The following is a 19,480-nucleotide window of genomic DNA, read 5'->3' as shown; positions in this document are numbered from 1 at the left end:
TTGTTTTTAGATGATGTTGACGGCATTGCAAGCTCAGTTGGAACTCGGTGATTGTCAAGACACCGTGACCGACCACGATTACCGCACTATATCAAGTCACTGCCTACCTACAAGACTGGTTCCAAATTTATGTATAGAAGGTGTTCTCCAACACCATCAATCTGTACGGGGAATGACACCGCCAGAAGCGAAGAAGGCATTCCTGAATTTAATCCAGTCATGGCCACTGCATAGAGCCACGATATTTGATGTTATGCAATCATTCACTTCGAACTGGCCACGCGTTTTGTGGTTGGCCGTCGATCAGCAAGGTCTTCATCTTCTGGAGCATCGTTCCAGAAACACTCTTTGTACCTATGAATATAGCAGTATTCTCAGTTATAGCCCAGCTGTTAGTTGTTTGATGATTATCACTGGTACTGACAAGAAGCAGAGCAAGGTTATCCTTACAACATCTCAGGTAATTATTCTTACAAGGAGATCAGAAGAAACGCTTTATGAGATGTAATTCTTCGAATATTATTTAATTTCAGGCACACCAAATAGCAAATCTGATTCGGGAGTACATGGATGTCCTTCAGTCACCACCGGAAGTACCAAAGAGAGATTCTGCAATAGCTCAACAGATAACACAACCGATTCAACCACCTACGAACCTCCCAACTGCTGCAGGTGGTCGTAAATCTCGACCTGCTTCGGTGTTACACAGAGGTGCTCCAGTGATACAATCACAAGCTAGTTAAAAGGTTAGGTAACTTATATTAGGTGCGATATTTCTCCTCGACCTGATACTCGAAGCATTACCCATTTGTATGTGAAACTTTCTTCTATGAATTAATCAAACATACACTTGCCTTTATCTTAACTATACTTTTAATCTTTTGTAATTTTATATAATATTTATTTAAACGACTAATAGGTTTTCTATGTTTTATATTTGATTTTTATAGTTAGTGTTAGTGTTCTTACAGATTCAGTATCAGGTTGCGGTGGAAAGACAAAGTGTATCCAGTTATTAATGCTTTATTGGCAAGGCCTATCAAGCGACAAGTATCGTCGCAACGAGATGGCATTAGCCTAATTTCTTTCTTCCAGTATTTATTCGATTAGCTTAGAGCTCGAGAGACGTCGAAAGAAATAGCTATCACCGCGGAAAGAAAGAGTTATTACCGACCGACAAATAACTGCCATTACAGTTTTAAAGTTGTAGAGAATTTCTATTTCCATTTTGTCCGTCATTGTTGTTACCTTTTTTACAAACGATCGTCAGTGTTTTTTATACAATTTTTGCAGGATATACAGCAGTAACTGTGACACGCAATAATCGTTGGCTCATTGGGTACATACATATTGTTAATCTATGGTGTTGTCGAGTGCAACGTAGGCTTCTCTTGGTTTAGGGCCAGTGTAAGGGTCAAAAACGATCCATCACTTGTCCTTTGGTCTTGGAAAAACTTAGGGGAGTTTCAGGGGAAGTCTAAATGGCACTCGATTGTACTACATTTTCAGCATATCATTTTCTATTGTGATCATCACAATTCATTTTAATATCAAAAATGACCAATTTATTGATTCTAACTTTTCCTTACTTGTTAATTACTCTGTTCAACGATGACGATAATATAAAGTTGCTATATTAGAATCGACGTTAAATTAATGCAAAATTTAAATGCAAATTATACACTCTATCATTATGCTTAGACATAATATTCTATATATAAAATATAACACAATGTGTAGCATTGAATGATGTCAAGATATAGATATGTATCTTAAACAGTGCTACATATTACACGATAAATTTCAGCAGGTTCTAAATGAAAGTCAAAGGATAATCTGATCTTGATTTGATAGGCAATCACAATATTCTCCCTTTTCTTGTAAAATTTACAATTATGAGATTAAATCAGGTAATAAGATTATGGTTCACGCGGAAATAAATCCGCGATTCCATAAAATTGCGTCCAGAAAACATTTTTCTTTTTTAAATTACAATAATATCGCTCAATATCTTGGTGTGTAAATACTAAGGAAAAAAGAAATCATTAAATCCTCCAGTGTTCAATGATACATTCCCAGCACATCAATTAAATTTAAAGCTCGCTTGTATATCTAACTGTAATTTTAACCCTTTCAAATACAGTTTTTCATACATGTAGTTGGAGGACTAGTATAAAGAATTGAAATTCTTCAATCTACACTGTTTACAATTTACCATGTAGAAATATTGTTAGCTTTTATTAATATCACTTTTTTGATAACGAGTTACACACGTTTAGCGCTATAATACAAAAAAACAAGAAAGGGTTAATTGTGTAAGTCTTATAGAACACTGGAGTTCATAAAAAAATATTCTGATTTTATTTGGACCAATATTTTATTCCCTAGACAAGAACCACTTGTTGAATCCTTAACCGTCGAATGGTAATGGCTGGGTTAATAACTTTTTTATACAAAAAGTATACATTCAGGTGCAACGTAGATCAATAATCTATATTGGAAGAATAATAACTCTAACAAAATTAAATTCTAAATTATACGTCGAGTCGACAAAGATCCAGCTCCGCCATACGAGGGTTAATTACACGTGATTGACGTCTAAGACCATAGAAAAGCAGTAAATTAAAAAAATTAATAATTTTTCGGTATTGTATCTTTTACATAACTATCCGCCCAGAATATTATAGTCGGTTAAATGGGCGCTGTTGTGAAAACATTGTAACGCGCGTACTTAAGGATCAGATAGTTATTTAATCATGGATCAATGGATGAAGCAGGTGGAACAAGATCGAGGATTCGACGAAATGGAAAAAGTTGGTGGTATTTCTCTGTAATCTATATTTATTCCAATTTTCTTTCCGAAAGTTTGGCTAAGATTCGACGAATGCAGACAGACTGTGATCCGCTTTGGGTGTCCTTAGTCTTCGAGAGCTGTTTAACGAGTGAGACTTCGTGTTAACTAATAAAAGAAAGAAAGAACAGGATGATGAAGGGTTGGTTGCGTGTGTGAGAGGGAGAGAAAGAAAAGATGTACGAATCCAGGATGTGATTAGCAACGCATGGATGATATTTAAAAAAAAAAAAGGAAACAAAGAGGGAAGTGGTATGTGATTCCCTATATGTGTAACTTAAGCGAAATAAATTATTGGTTGATGATGTTATATTGAAATATTTAAAAAAAAAAAAAAAAACAAGCGACACTGTATATACGTATAAATAAATAGACACGCATAGACGATACGCACACCACGAGTTACACACAATTCTACATACGAAAGACACACATGAAACTTTGTTGTAAACTTGGAGGAACACGTACAAAGATACATATGGTGAGTTTACACGCTTACACGCGATATTGAGGAAATATACATACTATTATATAAATATAAATATGAACATAAATATAAATATATAAATATATATAGATTATTAATATACTCCAGCTATGTATAAGAATACAATAAAAAGAAAGCGAAGCTTTAATATTACAAATTAGAAGAGTTTCTTTTTTTGGGTAAACTTTACCTCAGGGGCCCAAAAATTATGACCATTTTTTTTTACCTTCTTGAAGTATTTTACGTATAGAATCTAAAAATCCTAGTTTTAAGGCGCGGAATTCAATGGTTCAGAAGTTATACGTGTGTAAAAGTGATGCTAACCCTTACCCTGATCATAACCCTAACCCTAACCCTAACCCTAACCCTAACCCTAACCTTAACCCTAACCCTAGCAATAGTAAAAAATGCCAATTATAATAGAAAGTGAATGAAAGCCAAGTTTAGACTAATTTACCTACAAATTCTGTTTTACCGACGGCGACTCCACTCATTGGACGTGATTGGATGGCAACAGGCTACAAGTCAACATGGCGTCGAAATAACCCGTGAAATACACTAAAAACGCTCACTTTTACACACGTATAACTTCTGAACCGATGGATTCCGCGCCTTAAAACTAGAATTTTCAGATTCTACTCGTAAAATACTTTAAGAAGGTAAAAAAAAAAGGCCATCATTTTTGGGCCCCTGAGGTAAAGTTCAGCCCTTTTTTTAATAGATATTTGAAGAAAAAAGATGTCAGAAGATATTTAATCAATTTGAAATATTCCAATGTTTCATTTGAAAAGTTGCGGAGGTATGATAATTTAAAAAACGAGTTTTAGTGTATATATGTATACATTATCTTTTTATTCATAATTTTGTACACAATAATTAGACAATTAACAGTGCTAATTTCTTGTTCACGATTGCCCGTGTATTTGCAACAAAATGGATTCCTCGTTAATTACGGTTTAACATTAAATACATATATGCACCTATTTAGTTTGTAATTATAAAACGAGGTTATACAGCAATCACAGAGGCAATTACGTCATACACAAATATTTAGGTATAATAAAATAAATATTATTAAGAAATAAAAAATAAACGCTAAAACAAATGGAAAGTTCAACAGAAATTAGTGTATTTAACTAGTGGTATATGTTTAGTTGTTGATGAGCTTTTACTTCCGGTGAAATTTTCAGGCCCCCTTCCCACGTTCCTAAGTGCATCAAATTAACGGAAGTACGCTAATTCTTTTAGATTGAAACTTTTAGCAAACTGCTGTTTATTCGTCTATGAAATAGGATGGTGCTTTTACGAAACGTATGTTGATAAAGTCATAAATTTGATCAAATATATGGAGCTTTTAAGAAAATATTTTCAAAGATATCCCCGTAAAGAGCCTTAAAATGAGTTAGAGCTTCTTTTTTATTTCTTTCCTTCATCTTTGCTACAATGGATTAAAACTGAAATTTGTGCATAATTATAATTTCATACAAAACATATATACAATCGATAGAACATAAATTATTTTTAAATTTCACTTGTAAAAATAGAATCTTCTGTTATCAGAGTTAATCCATTTTGACAAATTGGAAGTAATAAATTATATTGCTTTTATATCCTTACCTTATCTGTTATCTTGATCGTTTCTCAGGTCCTGCAGCGAACGTGTTAAGGCAAATAATTATTTCCATTTATAACATGAAGTACTGTCTTTGAAAATAATATATTTTCAATTTCTGGCAATCGGCGGGTCTAAAGTAGCTTTGGTAATGTGGAAATAGAACTTTACATCATATAAACATATGATCGGTCATTTCAAAATTATTTTTTATATTTCATTAAATCCGATTTTTGTTTACGTAACGTACATCGAAAGAAACATCGAGTGCAAAGGGCTTTTGCTTATCATACTAAGATTAGCCTCATATAGGACTCACTGTTTTGTCACAGAACATCGAAAGCGTCTTTCATACAATGCCGTTCTCTCGTAACGCGGCTTTCCACTTCCGGTTGACAACGAGAGACACATCTTCATCGATTGGGGACTGGTAATGTATTTCCGACGCATTTGCACGAAACAAGCAACTGAATCGATTATTAATCAATCGCATGTTTTATACTTCCTCTCTTTCATTTCGGTACATATTAAAATACATCTTGATTTACGAAATATTTTAATACATCACAATTACGCGTATTTAAATGCCGGTCGGTAAATGTGTTCTCTACGGGAAGCAACAAATGGGAAATAATGCCCGCGAGATTATCAATAGGAATGCTTCGAACGAAATAGAAAAATGAAAAGAAGTAAAAGCATGGGATTCGTGCAAACGTAAGTAAAAATACATTCACAATCGTTAAAATTTACAATACGCACATAACGAATCGTAGCTAAGAGAGTAATAGTCGCCATATACAATAACCGGCGTGTTTCTAGGTTCGAATCGAGAAAATGTAAGAAAATAGAATTATATCTACATCTACAGATGATCCTTTTGTATAAATGCTTCAATTCTTTACTAATAAATAGACTTTATGCAGTAGATAATGTAACAGAGATAAGTATTCATTTCAGGTTGGTTACCAATATAGCAGTTTTCAATTATCTACATTATCCTTTGAAAATAGAATTAGCTTTTTATTACCACGGTAATACGATTGAAATCAAGCCAACTTGATTACGCTTATCGGCAGTAGTGATTTTTGCACACGAAATTACCACTCCCCAAGCAACGAGTAACAAGTGGCTGGTTCATTGAATTCAATATATTACCGAGTTAACAAAAAATTCGTTTTCTCGAAGACATTTGTTGCGTATACAATTAACAAAAAGGTTTTTAATTGTAATTCGACGCCTCGATTCGAGCCTGAAACATCATTTAGATATATCAATATTCAGCACCAGATAACACTTCCGTAAATCACTATTTAAACTCACTACGGTTAACGATATATAAATACAATCGAGAAATAAATAATGTTCATTTATAACATTCGCTAATACAGTTTTCTTCTGCGCACGAGCAGCTTAAACTCTTTATTCTCTGTTTGAATGAAAAGAAAATATTTAATTAGATAGTCAACAGTATTTCAATAATTGCGTCAGTGTAATTACAAAGTGTACACGTGTAAAATTGTGAACAATAAATCTCTGCTCGTGCGCTTTTCTATCACATTTATAAATTAGACTTCGGACTTTTCGACTCTGCAACAATCACTGATGTGTATGTTCAACATTGGAAAATAGGATTAAGAGTCAGGTAGATTTACGATAAATCTCGTCAGAAGGAAAAACTGCGATTGGACGTGTGTAGTTTCGCAAAAAACTATACTAATAAGTTCGACATCATCGATGAAACTGGAAACTCTAAGTTTATCGGATCGCTTGGATTTTTATCAAAATAATAACATTTCGCTTTGACACATCGATGCTAATGACTCAGGATGGCTCAATACCTTGTGTACCAATGTCAAATCATTTTTCAAATAATTTTTATCAGATAAATGATATTTTTAACACTTTGAGTACTTCATGGAATTGATGTATTTGTCAAACTTTTAATATTGACATTTTAACTAATTGACTAAAGAATGATAAAGTCAAAGTATTAATGATTATAAATGAAATGAATGGTTCACAAGATGTTGATTAATAATTAACTAGACTATTCTTCTCGTCAGAAACATTCATAAACTCTAAACGAATAAACGTTCTCGTCGAAACATAAATTGCATAGTTACAAGCTTGCAAATTACAAATTCTCTAAATACTAATGGCGCAATTCATTTGCAGGAAACTCATGGACGACAAAACAAGTATACCGCAGTTCACCAGAGTCCATAACTGCGAAAAGACCAATTTTCGTTCTTCGCGCATCTCCAGTACGCATCTTCGCCCTGATTGCCGATACTCCCGAACGAAGTCGAAAGCGATTAGCAGAGAACTCGCTGCGTTCCCCCACCATCTTCCAACCTGCGCGTCGCAGTTATGGACTCTGGTGAACTGCGGTATATGTATACATACATACATTCTGTAAAGCAACGAATGGGATTTATACATTAATCAAGTACATTTAACGTCCGACGAACGACCAGCTTTTTCGGTGCTTATATTATAAAAATAAATGTTTGTTCCCTAAATTCACGCTTAAACAATATCGCATGTGTGGTAACGTAATTTTTTTTCTTTTCATTTCAGGTAACTGAAAGGAAATTTAAATGCAGCACGAAGAATTTTACTTTCAAAGAAATTTTTAAGTCCAAGATACCGTACAAGAAGAAGCAGTGCACCTTCCATATCTCTTTATCTTTTCTTTCAAGGTGACATCTAGGTACTCGGTTAACAAAATGAATCATCTCGCAACCGCTTCTTTTCACACAGTGTTAAGGATCATAGTGAAACGTGCGAAAAGAGTCCCGGAACAATGAAAGGTACACACAAGGAGCTTTTACAGAATTTACAATTGGTAACGATACGGTAACACATTATATAAAATTTAACGAGACATATTTTAAATACAACTAACACAGTGATCGCTACTCGTTCGTCAGAGCAGCAAAATCTCGGCTCTTCTTTCTCTCATCCTTTTGTTTTTCATACGGACGGTTGCTTTCGTCGGAGAATAAGACTCTCTTGATTATATTCTTTCTCGAGGAAAAAAGCACGCGGAAATCAGTATCCAGTCCGATTTCTGATTCTGTTCGTTCGTTTCTTAAGACGGACCCTATTGTACCTATCCGAGTTAAGCTGAAAAAGTGTCTTTCATTGTAAAACACATTTGTGCGTCTAACCCTTTCGCGGACATCAGACAACTTTGGAATGCATTTGCAATTATTATGTTTCATATTTAGTTGCATTGCATATTAAATTGCAATGGAGGAAAATTTTGAAATTCGAAGAAGAAATTCTTCTGATAAAATTTTGTAATATCGATGCCGATCACTGTCTTGTCTGCTAAAGGATTGATACCTGAATTCTATTACATTCACTTTTCCAACGAAAATCAAATAAAATTGACTTTGAATTTGTGCGTGCATGAATCTGGTTTCACGCATGTGTATGTGCGCCAAGAACCAAGATGAAACTTCAAAGCATTGAAAAATCATTATCAATGAAAATTATTGATTTCTGTTGATTGCTTTTAAGCTTCATGTTCGAACACAAATTACACGAGCCCAGTAACTACTGGTACATCATTTTATATTTTATGTAGTCAAAGAGGACCTGTTTCTCGTATTTTCAACGCTTTTTCTATAATTTCTCCCGTATCTAAACTATATTCACACAATTTTACATTATTATTGTTATTACTATATCATTATTATTAATGTTATTATTACAAAGTACATCATCGTGATCGACAGATATGATGATTGCTTAACACACACGAAAGAGGAGCCGGTGGTGATTCATCGTGATTTTCTCAAAAGACTTTCTCGAAGCATGTTGTTTTCTTTTTTTACGTTTTTAGAATATCTTTTTTACCCAACACTGTGCACAGGCGATATTTAAGTACGGTATACAGAATTTATTTTGTCGTAATCTCTCTCTTTTTTTTAATGCTTTTACAGATTCTTTTTTGTACGGCTTCCTGATATCTTTCAGACCCAGGATAAAATCCACGATGTTCGTTCGTTTTCAGCGACATTGGTCCCTTTTTGTTGTTGTTGTTGTTTTTTTTTTTTTTTTAAGTTCGTAATTGCTTGCGTTTCCATAAACGAAAAAGTAAACCAAGATCGTTGAAATGGAAAGAAAAATGACGGATTTTAACATAGGTCTGAAGAAACATAAAGAATACGACGTTATGCCTAATTACGATATTTTTAATATTAATAATACGTCATATATATTTATAAATATATCATATTTATGTATATAGATAGATTTTTTTTTATTCTCGTCGCTTATATATATTTATAAATATATACATTTGCTATTTTCCTCGTAATATTTATATATTTATATTTATATTTATAAGAAATGAGATATATACACGTGTACGTACATATGTCATTTTTTATAAATTATATTCTAAAAAGGAAAGGTACCACCATCGATAGTCACGTGTGACCCTACTTAGAACTGTATATTGCAACAATATTAATTCTCTTTTATCATCTTCTTAATTTATATAACATATAATTTATATATATATATCTATATATTTATTTTATAACTTCATATACCACTTCGTGTGCTAAATTTACGTACATCAACGTTACTTTTGTTGCCTAATCGTTGGCTCATTTTACATATTCATCGACGAAGTCACGTTTTCCCGCGCTTTTTCAAATAACAATCGCGTCACGTGACTGTCGGGTACGCGCGGTCCCAACATCCGGTAACGCGGCAGTAATCAACCTTCATCGATGGTGAAAACAACACGTCCTATTTAACACGATTGACTAGTGATTACAAAAATCTCACGGGGATAATTGTTTTTTTTTCTTTTTTATCTTTTTTGTTTTTAATGTTGGAGAGAGTCGGCGCTTTATAAAGAGTACTATCGTTTACAACACTTTCCAGGTAAGTTTTGCCAATTCTTATACACTACAAAATCGATGACGATAGTTCCCTTCGTGAAATGGAAAAGATTTGATCGCTTTTATAGCAAAAGTATACAAAAAACTCTAACGGGGAAAAAGTTTTGATAAAAAAAGAGGTTTGCGAAAAATTATAAAAATATATTAAGTATCTTTTGCTATTTCAACATGGGCGCAGCTTAGCCACGCGCAATCTCGAGAATACTTGTTCAAAATTACAAATACTGTGAAACAATATGATAAACGAAACGTCACACGTTTCTAAACAAAATATACATACAATCCGTTTTTGTCAGCTCGATGATCATTGCGACAAGAACAATAGTATGATCTTGCAACAATTTTAAATTTTCCCTAGAAATCCTGTTCTATAACAAACAGATTATTCTTCGATTATTAAACAACTTGTTTTAACGAATACTATCTTTCATTTGGTAATTTCGACGGATCAGAATTCGTAGAACTTTAAATTGAAAGCTATAAATCAATGGCTTATCTTTCTTACACATAACCACAAAGTCGAAAGAAAATCGATTAACCTTGCTCGACGTATCGATGTGTTTAGGACGGCAATCGTTACGTTCCCTATTTATTTGCACACACCATTTTCATCGAAAATTATATTTTTGACAAAAACGGATTTACAACCAAAAAAAGATACATCTAAAACGCGCCGTGTAAAAAAAGGAAAAAGAAACCCTATAGCGACGATAAAGTGCTCGTTCTATTTCTTTTTTTTTTTTTTTTTCGTTCTTTTGTACGTGTGAGATAATCGTTACACGATCATTCTAAACGTAACGATAAGTACACGTATATGTATAATATTAATTGCCTGTTCGAATAACGCACGAAACCGTCTTTTTTTTAAGCGTAGGCCGGACTAACTTGTCTCTCGAATGTAAAACAATAACCTTCGTAGCCCGAAATATCGAGCCAAATTGGCCTCTGCATTCTCGTTCTGACTAGATTTACGAATGTGGATGAACAAACCGATTGCTGTTCCATGTCAATATTCTTTTGGAAAATTATTTCACATATAATTCTTCCATTAAAATACACATTAACAATGATAACTACATATCGACTCCTCGTAATGATTACATTATTAATTAAGTATAAATTCTAAGTCAACAATAATTATATAAGAGATTCATCGATGACATGGATTCAGCATTCGAATTTTGGTACACGGAGAGTGATATCGATCAATCGATCGATACATCGATTAGATACTATAGTCACTGGTCAGTAATTATTGCTATGCAAGCAAAAGCCGTAAAAAGGTTTACGATCAGCTACATTTACATGCGATGATCAGTGCACGATACGGCTCTCTTGAAAGCAGCATCGTGAGTAGATTATACACTATATTTTACATACATTAATTCATCTTGTACTTTCTAAGATCGTGCGACAAAAGTACCATACGTCGTGTCGTGGGTTTTGGAATATTGTTTTTTAATCACTTCGATTTTCGTCTCGATACTGCATTCATCGTACTTCGAGTTCTGCACAAGCTCGAAGTACACAGATGGCAGCACAAAGTGATTTCTTTTTTTCTTTTTACTGGAACTAATATCTACGAAGGACATAAAAACGTATGATACGATGACAATTATACACGACACCGAATTAATGTACTCCATCGTCGGAACAAGTCACTAGATTACAAAATCTGGGGCTGAATTCTTTCGTCGCCTAGTAACTTATCCCGCGACAGTGTTAAAATATTTTCTTATCTCTGTTCGCATTTAACTGCGCGCGATTTCGTCGCGGTTCGAATTTATCATTACTAAAATGTATTTATTATTACTAAATGTTACGCTATTATTACTAATTACCGTTTAAATTCTCTGTTTAAAACTATCAACGACGATTCGAAGTTTACATCAAGGATCAATATAATCGAATCGATACGTGTATCGGTGATTCATTCACGATTTAAAGTCGCAATTCGATTGGGAATATTTCAATGACGAATCTTTGATGTAAACTCTGATGATTTATAGAGTATTTTGCTTTTTTTCCCTCTCTTTATAACATCCAGGAAATCGTTCTCCCTTCTATCGCGGATAATTTTATCTTTGTCCAACCCGTTCGAGTCGAAAACCCGAGCCAGCGTGTAACCGTTCATCGATTTCTATTTTGAAAACGCACTTTAAGCGTTTTTGCACGCTGCAAATAAGGCTTGACTATTTGATCGCTTAATACGTATACCTAAAGAGCTTTCAGCTGTTTCCTAATTTTAAGTACACGAAATTGATGCTTCAAGCTTTATAGAACACCTAACTAGAGACAACACGTACGAAGATTCTGGAAGGTGCATCAATATCGCTAGGTGGACATTTTTCTTTTTTTTGTTCCTTTTGTTTCTTCATTAATTCACGTGTAACACTGAAAATTCCACGCGATTAAGTTTCATTGTTTCGAGTCTTCCTTTGTCCACTCCATTTTCTCTCTTTTCCTCTCTATTTTGTTATACTTTAGGCGTATATTAAAATAAGTTAAGTTATACGTGTTATACATACGTATGTATATATATATATATTATTTTGTGTTAACTTTGACGGTGACCACCAGTGGACACCGTCGCGTCTATTATCCCTTAAAATTTTATAGTTTTTTCTTTAAGTATGAAACACCATGACCACTTGGTCAGATCGTATCCTGCTCGATCTTCACCAAGCGAGCATGGTTCTTTATTTTAAACTCTATCGGAGAAGCGCTGCGAGATGATCCTCTGGGATTAAAGCTCGACGAAAAGTTTGTAACCTCGTTCGAAATTCTCGTTCGAACTGGAATACAACTTCTCGGTATTTCTTCCTTTCATCTAATAGTTACTCTATACTATTTATATGCACAGGATTTACAGACTCGACATTTATAATTGCGCCTGCTGGTTTTTACTTAAAACTTAAGCCCAGCTTTTACGTTTCAGTCTTGATCACTAGTGATTCGACACACTACGCTAAGACTTAAAACTCGACTTACTTTTTAAGCAATATTACTTGATATCATCGGTTGTCGCGTCTTCCGTCGCGATGAGAAAATCATTTCAATGAAACTAAGTACATACGTAAGCGTTAAAAAACAAACACATAAGTGTCAAGTCTTCGTAACACGATAAACCATGAGTCTGTAAATCAGAAAATATTTCCATCGAACTGAATCTTGATTGACAAATGAATTGTAACAACATCAATGTTTCGTTTTTCTTGTCGTTCCAGACTCAAGGTTGTTCCTGTGCAAATTACTTTTTCGTTATTGGTATAAAACATCTAGATCTAGAGGAAGTCCTCTATAAGCGCTCTGAGAGGAAACGAAATATACGATTAAGAAAAAAGTTCTTATCGATTCGAATCTTCTTCCTCTGTCTTCTAAATAGTTTCTGTAGAGTTTCTAACAGTATTATACATAATTTGTAAGAATATCAATTCAACAGAAATGATCAGATCGCCCAGCGACCTTTATCGCTATGCCATCGAAAATGACTTTCTTTTTTCTCTTTTGTACTAATTTCCTTGATCAGTACTTGATTCTAAAGTACATTTTTTTCTCTATTAACCATCATGAATTGGATCTCTCATTAGCGTTTCCTCTCGAACACGCTCGTCCGCTTTTCAAAAGAAAAATGGAAAGAAAATGATGATTTAGTCAGACCTTGAGATACTTGGATCCAAATACACATCTTCTCCTGCTAAATTAGCGTCATACTTGCAATCAATATTCCCGCAATCATGATATAGAAAAAAAACGTGAAAATTTCCGAATTTCTCCGCCACTGATTTTTCCCCCAATAGCTTGAACGTTGTTTCCAATGATAGAATGTTATCTCCAATTGAGATAAAAATACAAAGGAGACTCCGAGCAGTTTCGAAAGGCTGATGTTCAGCTTTGCGGATTGGCAAGTTCGCCAATTTTCCAAGCAAGAAGCATTGAGACGAATATTAACATTGTATCCTCGTTCTTGTTTATCCCGTTTGTTCTTACTTTTTATTGTGCTCCAAACCTGGCAGGGTTGAAGTCTTTGTTGACGAAAGAAAAGCCTTGGAATTCTTCTTGATTGATGTAGCTCACTTCGTCTGGGTCCTCTGGTGTCAATACTGGATCTTCTTTAGTGAATTCCGTGTCGAAGTTCATGGCATCCTTTTTACTTTTCTGTACAATCAAACGAGTAATTAAAACAATGTACATCCATATTTTTTTACTATTGTAAAATATAAACTTACAATTTTTGGCCTGATCGGTGGTTTCACTTTGCGCGCTTCAAGGGCATCCCAGTCCATTTCTTGAAAAAATGGATGTGCTTTTATAGCATTTTCTCCGCCATTCGCAACAACACAACCTAATCTTTTGGCAGGATTCTTTGTCATGAATCCTTTTAAAATCGACACTGCTTCCTTTGAAATCCAAATTGGATAGAGCACATCATCCCGTAAAATAGATTCGAATAAATCATCCTCGTTATCTGCTTCGAAGGGTGGTTGACCAGCCATCATCTCGTACATTAGAACACCCAGTGCCCACCAATCCACGCTAGCTCCATACTGTAATTCTTGAAGAATTTCAGGTGCAATGTAATCTGGAGTGCCACAGAATGTTGTTGTTGTTGTCTTCCCTTCGACGATACCCTCTTTGCACATTCCAAAGTCTGCTAGTTTACAGTGACCCTCTTGGTCAAGTAATATATTGTCTAATTTAAGATCTCGGTAGATAACATGATGTTTATGAAGAAATTGCAATGCAAGGGTTACTTCTGCTGCATAGAAGCGTGCTCTTGCTTCGTCGAATTTTCGAGCTCTCTGAATATGAAACATTAAGTCACCTAAATCAAAGAAAATATATTAACTTTTTTTTCCTGAAATATTGTTTAACGATGTAAACGTTTTCTTCGGTAGATTTTTACCTCCATTTACGTATTCCATAACAAAGAATAATCTGTCGTTTGTTTGAAAGCAACTGTGAATGGCTGTGAGGAAAGGATGCTTTGCTGCTAGAGTCAGAATTCTTTTTTCCGTCATTGTACAATCCACATCGTCGTCCTGTATGATTGCATCTTTCCTTAGAATTTTTACAGCGTATACTTCATCGGGATTTGCTTTCCGTTCCACTAGCATCACCTTCCCGAAACTACCTTTACCAAGAACTTTGATAAAATTAAAGTCATCGATACCAAATTTTCTAACTTCATTCTCGCTAGCAGGTACTGCATTCTCGGTAACGATAACCGGTCTCTCTTCTGTTTTTTGTTGAACCGATTGTGAATTATCTGTTGGTAACGTGTCTGTTACTGTTACAGTCGTAGGTGTTTGACCAGATTGACAAGTTGTTGTTCTATAATTAATCTTTGGAGTTTTTATTTGTTTATCAGGTGATATATTCATTGTACTTAAAATTTCAGCCATAGCTTTAGTATTAATACCACAGTTATTCGCTACATTCTTCTGGCATCTCTTGTGAACATTTATATTACAAGCTATACGAAAAAGAAAGTGAAAAGGTTTAGACGCGTGTTCGTATAAATCATCTTGTATTTAAAAAATTAGAAAATTACCTTCACATTGTAAGCCTTGTCTAAACAAACCATACAAGAGTGAACCGCAATGGTCACAAAAAGTAAATCTTTTGTAATTGTGAACAACAAAACGGTGTGGCATATCTATACTGAAACGTGGACTTTCTGTATCTTGACTTGACTGAAAATCCAATACCAATGAAACGTTAGATAATTCAACATCCATTAGAATACGAACACGAAATAAATTTATCATTACCTCGTCTCTCATGCCTGGGCATTTTGTAATAACTAACTTGTGACATCTCTTATGAACAACACATGTGCAAACTGAAACATAATAATTTCTAATTTAATACACAAACTTCCGTACATGTATAACATTAAGTATAGCATGACCGAAGCTGGCTGCATGCGTGATTAAACGCACTGATTTAAGATGACAAGCATAAATAAAATTTGGTGGATGTTGTGATAGTCTTGCCATAGGAAACAGTATAAGCTTGAACATTAAAAATAGAATATGAATTCTAAGGATGTGATAAAATGAAATCACTGAAACCTGTTAATGGTCTGTTATATTTTATACTTAAAAACATGCAATGAAATATTTTCCCCCTCTTAGTACCATGTTAATCACAGTTTGCAATAAGAACTTGAACAATGTATTACAAATATTAAATTTCATTTTGCAAGTATTGTTACAGAAAGCACAGCATCAAGTATCGAACCATGGGCCAAATTAAACGTCTTTGAATTTAATTATGAAACTTTCTGAATGTTCTAAATACTTTAACTTTTTCTTTTCTTTTATAAAAAACTAAGTACACATACACACACCTAGATAAACATATGTTCACACAAAGGTAGAGCAAGCATATATATAATTATAATATCTGTTAATAACGTGTATGTGTCTTCTCACCTTGACACTGATAGCCCTGCTTGCCCAAGCCCCTGAAATACAACAGACAAAACACATCACATCATCTCCTTGTAACCCTCATAAAACACATACGTATGCTTTCTTGGGCCATGAACCATAATTAGATGTTTATGCTATCTCTTTTTTTAAATTTTCTATTGCCATTTTGATTTCTTTCTACCTCATTTTCTTAAAATTATTATTATACTAAAGAATGATTGTATACAAATACTACAACATGATGTTAATTTTTAAATGTAGTATGTGCTTGCAAAACCAATGCATGCAGCCTATTCCTGGTTAAACCAATTCCATTAACATACATCTACTAGTAACTATTGCCTTACCATATAAAGGAAGAGACAGAGAAAATGAAACTTTGAAAGTCATTATACCTAATATGTTTGTTAAGTTTTCATTTCCATACTCCAGATACCATGTTATATGCTAACAAGTTAATCGAAGAATTATTCATTATATATTTGTTATGATACTTAATTAAGAAAAATATGTATTCGGAGGAATTGTTTAGGTAATGTCTGGAAAAGCCATATATTTTTTCAGTGATAGTACTGTAGATAATAAAGAACCAAAAACCCAAACATGCAAGTTCCACACCTTGAAACTTATCCAAAATACCCAAATCCCATGTTAATTTGGTGTGCACAAGAAATAACTTTGATGAAAATTATTTAAAAGCAGGCACACCAAATTAAGCTCATAATACTTTGTATCATGAAATGATTTAAATTAGTAAATGTATTGAATTAATGTTAGTGTGCTTGTGAACTAAACCCTAAGCAAGATATTTTTGATATATATATATATATATATACATATACATATATATATATATATATGATTGCTACAAAACATACCATATAAATTCACGGCAGTGAGAACAGAAAGTCGGTTGTCTCAGGAAGGTAGCCATAAATTTATGACCATTTGCTTGATGAACCCTGCGTCGCATTGCACCCCTTCGCCTGTTGAAACCCTGTCGTTCTTTGAACTCCCTCCTCGGTTCTTTTCCTGAAGTAATGCTTCCACCACCTCTGCCCCCGATACTTTCCCCGTCACCTGCACCACAGCCTGTTTGTCGATCTAAAATATTATTGTGAAAATATATCCTATATGCACTGCTTTAAGTATTACCTACTGCTTACCTTGATCATTCCACTTAAGATCAATCCTAACTCTGAGTTTTCCTTGAGGCTCAAGATCAACCTAAAATGAGTTTCATTTAACATTGATAACTTATGATAAACAGCATTATTTTGAAATAAATGTTATGCCCACTAAGGGCATAAAATACATTTAAAAGAGAAGTATTAATTAAAATTCTACTTTATTAAAGAATAAACTGTAAATTCTTAGTACTAAGAGCAATGTATAAATAACAATAAGAGTACAATAACTGTTTTGATATCATTTTGACAGCAATATAATTCAAACATTACTAATACTTTACACGTTTCTAATTTCTATGAATTTACAACATCTTAAAGAAACTTGATGTTTAGACATTAAGAATTTCAGATCTAAAAAACATCTATCTTCTATCTTTCTCTGCTTTAGTTTCTATTGACATAATCTTATCAGATTGCCTTGAATGGTCCTATAATGTTATAATAAAAAAGGCACCCAAACAAAGATTACAAGTTACTTGTCTACTATGCATATGTACATCAACAAAAAGCATTCAACTGTCAACATGAAATGAACTCAAACCAATTAATTATAAATTAAAAGTTCAAGTTCAAGTATAGAAATGTTAAATTCTGTAAGTCTAGTAGAAAAATGAAAGAAAAATGCATTTTAAAATGAAAGTACATAATTGTATTTGAAACCAACCCAAAAATCTGCAGTCTTGTCATTTCTGCTGACAAGTTCCTCGAAAGGAATACTGCAGTTCGCGACGAAATAATCCGGCGGTAATGCCGCATCGTGGAAGACAGTCAGTCCAAGCATTACCGCATCTTGGACTTCGTGGGTGAAACTCTCGTTCCATACCGGATCGAAGGTTTTCGGTTTGGTAGACGAACGATCGAGATGATTCTCGTCGACGTCTAGTTGAACATAAGGGTCGAGTATAGGTTCATCTTGCCAAAACTTTCGTTGCTTGTCAGTCGCCCTTAGCCCGACTGCTTCGCATATTTCGATCTTCATCGTCCCGGTGAACATTGTGAATCAGTTGTATGACCCGGTAGTAGCAAGAAGGACAGAGGACGGACGACCCAGTCGACGGGCTGTCACGCCTGTCGACGAGCTGACACTTCGAATTGTGCGATCAGGTTATCCAGATTCGAGTCAACTATTTGCCTGAGTCAACTTAGATCGGATCACTGTTTTATAACGAGTTCTAAGGTGGAAGCGATCGCTGGAAGGTTTGATATATATACATATGTATATGTCTATACAATATCAAACCTCTGAATGACTTCACAAATAGGTTCCCGCGGTAAATACGACCTTCCGTAGAAATGTGTGGCGCACCGCTTCGAATATCTCGTCCGACGAGCCTTTGGCTCTCTCTCCTCCGTTACTCTCTTTCTCTCTTTATCTCGCGTCCAAGTTTCTTCCCCTTCTCTTTCTCCTCCTCCCTTTCCCTTTCCCTTCGTCACCGCCACCAGCACCGTTCAGTTATAAACACTCGACTCTTGTCGCGTTCACGCATAACAGATACGGAAACGGAAGCAGAATTTGCGGTGCCAGCAACAAGAGGAGCCTATTGTCGTAGTCGAGACACTGAGGAGGTGGATGCAGGACGAGCGAACGAGAGGCGATGCTGCTTATTGCGAGGCGCCCCGTTCGCGAGTGCAAGACCTGTCCATGTATTTCCGATTTACTGAGAGCCATTAAGTTCCTTTTTCTTTCTTGGATCCTACTCTTTGGTCTTGTTTTTTTATAATTCTTTCTTTAGTCTTCGTGTCACTGAACATTCGAACACGAGTTACATCCGAAAATCTTATTTCACAGTTTAGAAACAACGGCGTATCGCGATAAGCACTCGTTTATCGTCCCTGGACAACCCCACCGACCCGAACCGCTCGATTGGTCACTCCGCGCTTCGTCTAAACTCGATCTCGGCCTCGAATGCCTTTCGGAATACATCGTACATTTCCGTCGAAAGCTCAGGCTGCGTTTTCACCCACGTATGGAAGA

At 34.7% G+C, this 19,480-nt stretch overlaps 2 protein-coding genes across 4 annotated transcripts in view; one reads left to right on the top strand and one right to left on the bottom strand.

Moving 5' to 3' along the window:
* Window positions 1-9,217, top strand: part of LOC114876507 (myosin-I heavy chain) — a 44,098-nt gene extending 34,881 nt beyond the window's left edge. For 2 of the 3 annotated variants that reach the window (XM_029188028.2, XM_029188031.2), the window contains 2 exons: window positions 11-460; window positions 534-3,217. In XM_029188028.2, coding sequence (XP_029043861.1) covers window positions 11-460; window positions 534-743 — 660 coding nt within the window. In that variant the 3' untranslated portion in view covers window positions 744-3,217. Of the gene's footprint in view, window positions 1-10; window positions 461-533; window positions 3,218-7,530 lie in introns of those variants that run through there. The other variant, XM_029188030.2, reaches the window with a different exon arrangement.
* Window positions 9,218-11,217: 2,000 nt separating this feature from the next.
* Window positions 11,218-19,376, bottom strand: LOC114876496 (protein kinase C). The gene is made up of 9 exons (XM_029188014.2): window positions 18,170-19,376; window positions 17,482-17,542; window positions 17,194-17,419; window positions 16,316-16,347; window positions 15,650-15,720; window positions 15,430-15,571; window positions 14,782-15,351; window positions 14,105-14,700; window positions 11,218-14,033 (listed from the first exon to the last, which is right to left on the bottom strand). The coding sequence occupies exons 1-9, from the start codon at window positions 18,497-18,499 to the stop codon at window positions 13,869-13,871; spliced, it is 2,193 nt and encodes a 730-aa protein (XP_029043847.1). The 5' UTR covers window positions 18,500-19,376; the 3' UTR covers window positions 11,218-13,868.
* Window positions 19,377-19,480: the final 104 nt, after the last annotated feature.

The sequence above is a fragment of the Osmia bicornis genome, chromosome 15 (assembly GCF_907164935.1).
Source record: "Osmia bicornis bicornis chromosome 15, iOsmBic2.1, whole genome shotgun sequence".
Taxonomy (NCBI): Eukaryota; Metazoa; Arthropoda; class Insecta; order Hymenoptera; family Megachilidae; genus Osmia; species Osmia bicornis.
Note: the sequence above shows the minus strand (reverse complement) of the source record. Positions and strands in the feature narration are given on the sequence as shown.

What these genes read in the sequence shown, in the direction of transcription:
- LOC114876496 (XM_029188014.2), bottom strand. Translation starts at nt 18,499, where the DNA reads ATGTTCACCGGGACGATGAAGATCGAAATATGCGAAGCAGTCGGGCTA. An exon ending in TCTTAAGTGGAATGATCAAG is followed by an intron (nt 17,420 to 17,481) that starts GTAAGCAGTAGG and finishes ATAATATTTTAG; the next exon opens with ATCGACAAACAGGCTGTGGT. An exon ending in GCCCAGGCATGAGAGACGAG is followed by an intron (nt 15,572 to 15,649) that starts GTAATGATAAAT and finishes TTGGATTTTCAG; the next exon opens with TCAAGTCAAGATACAGAAAG.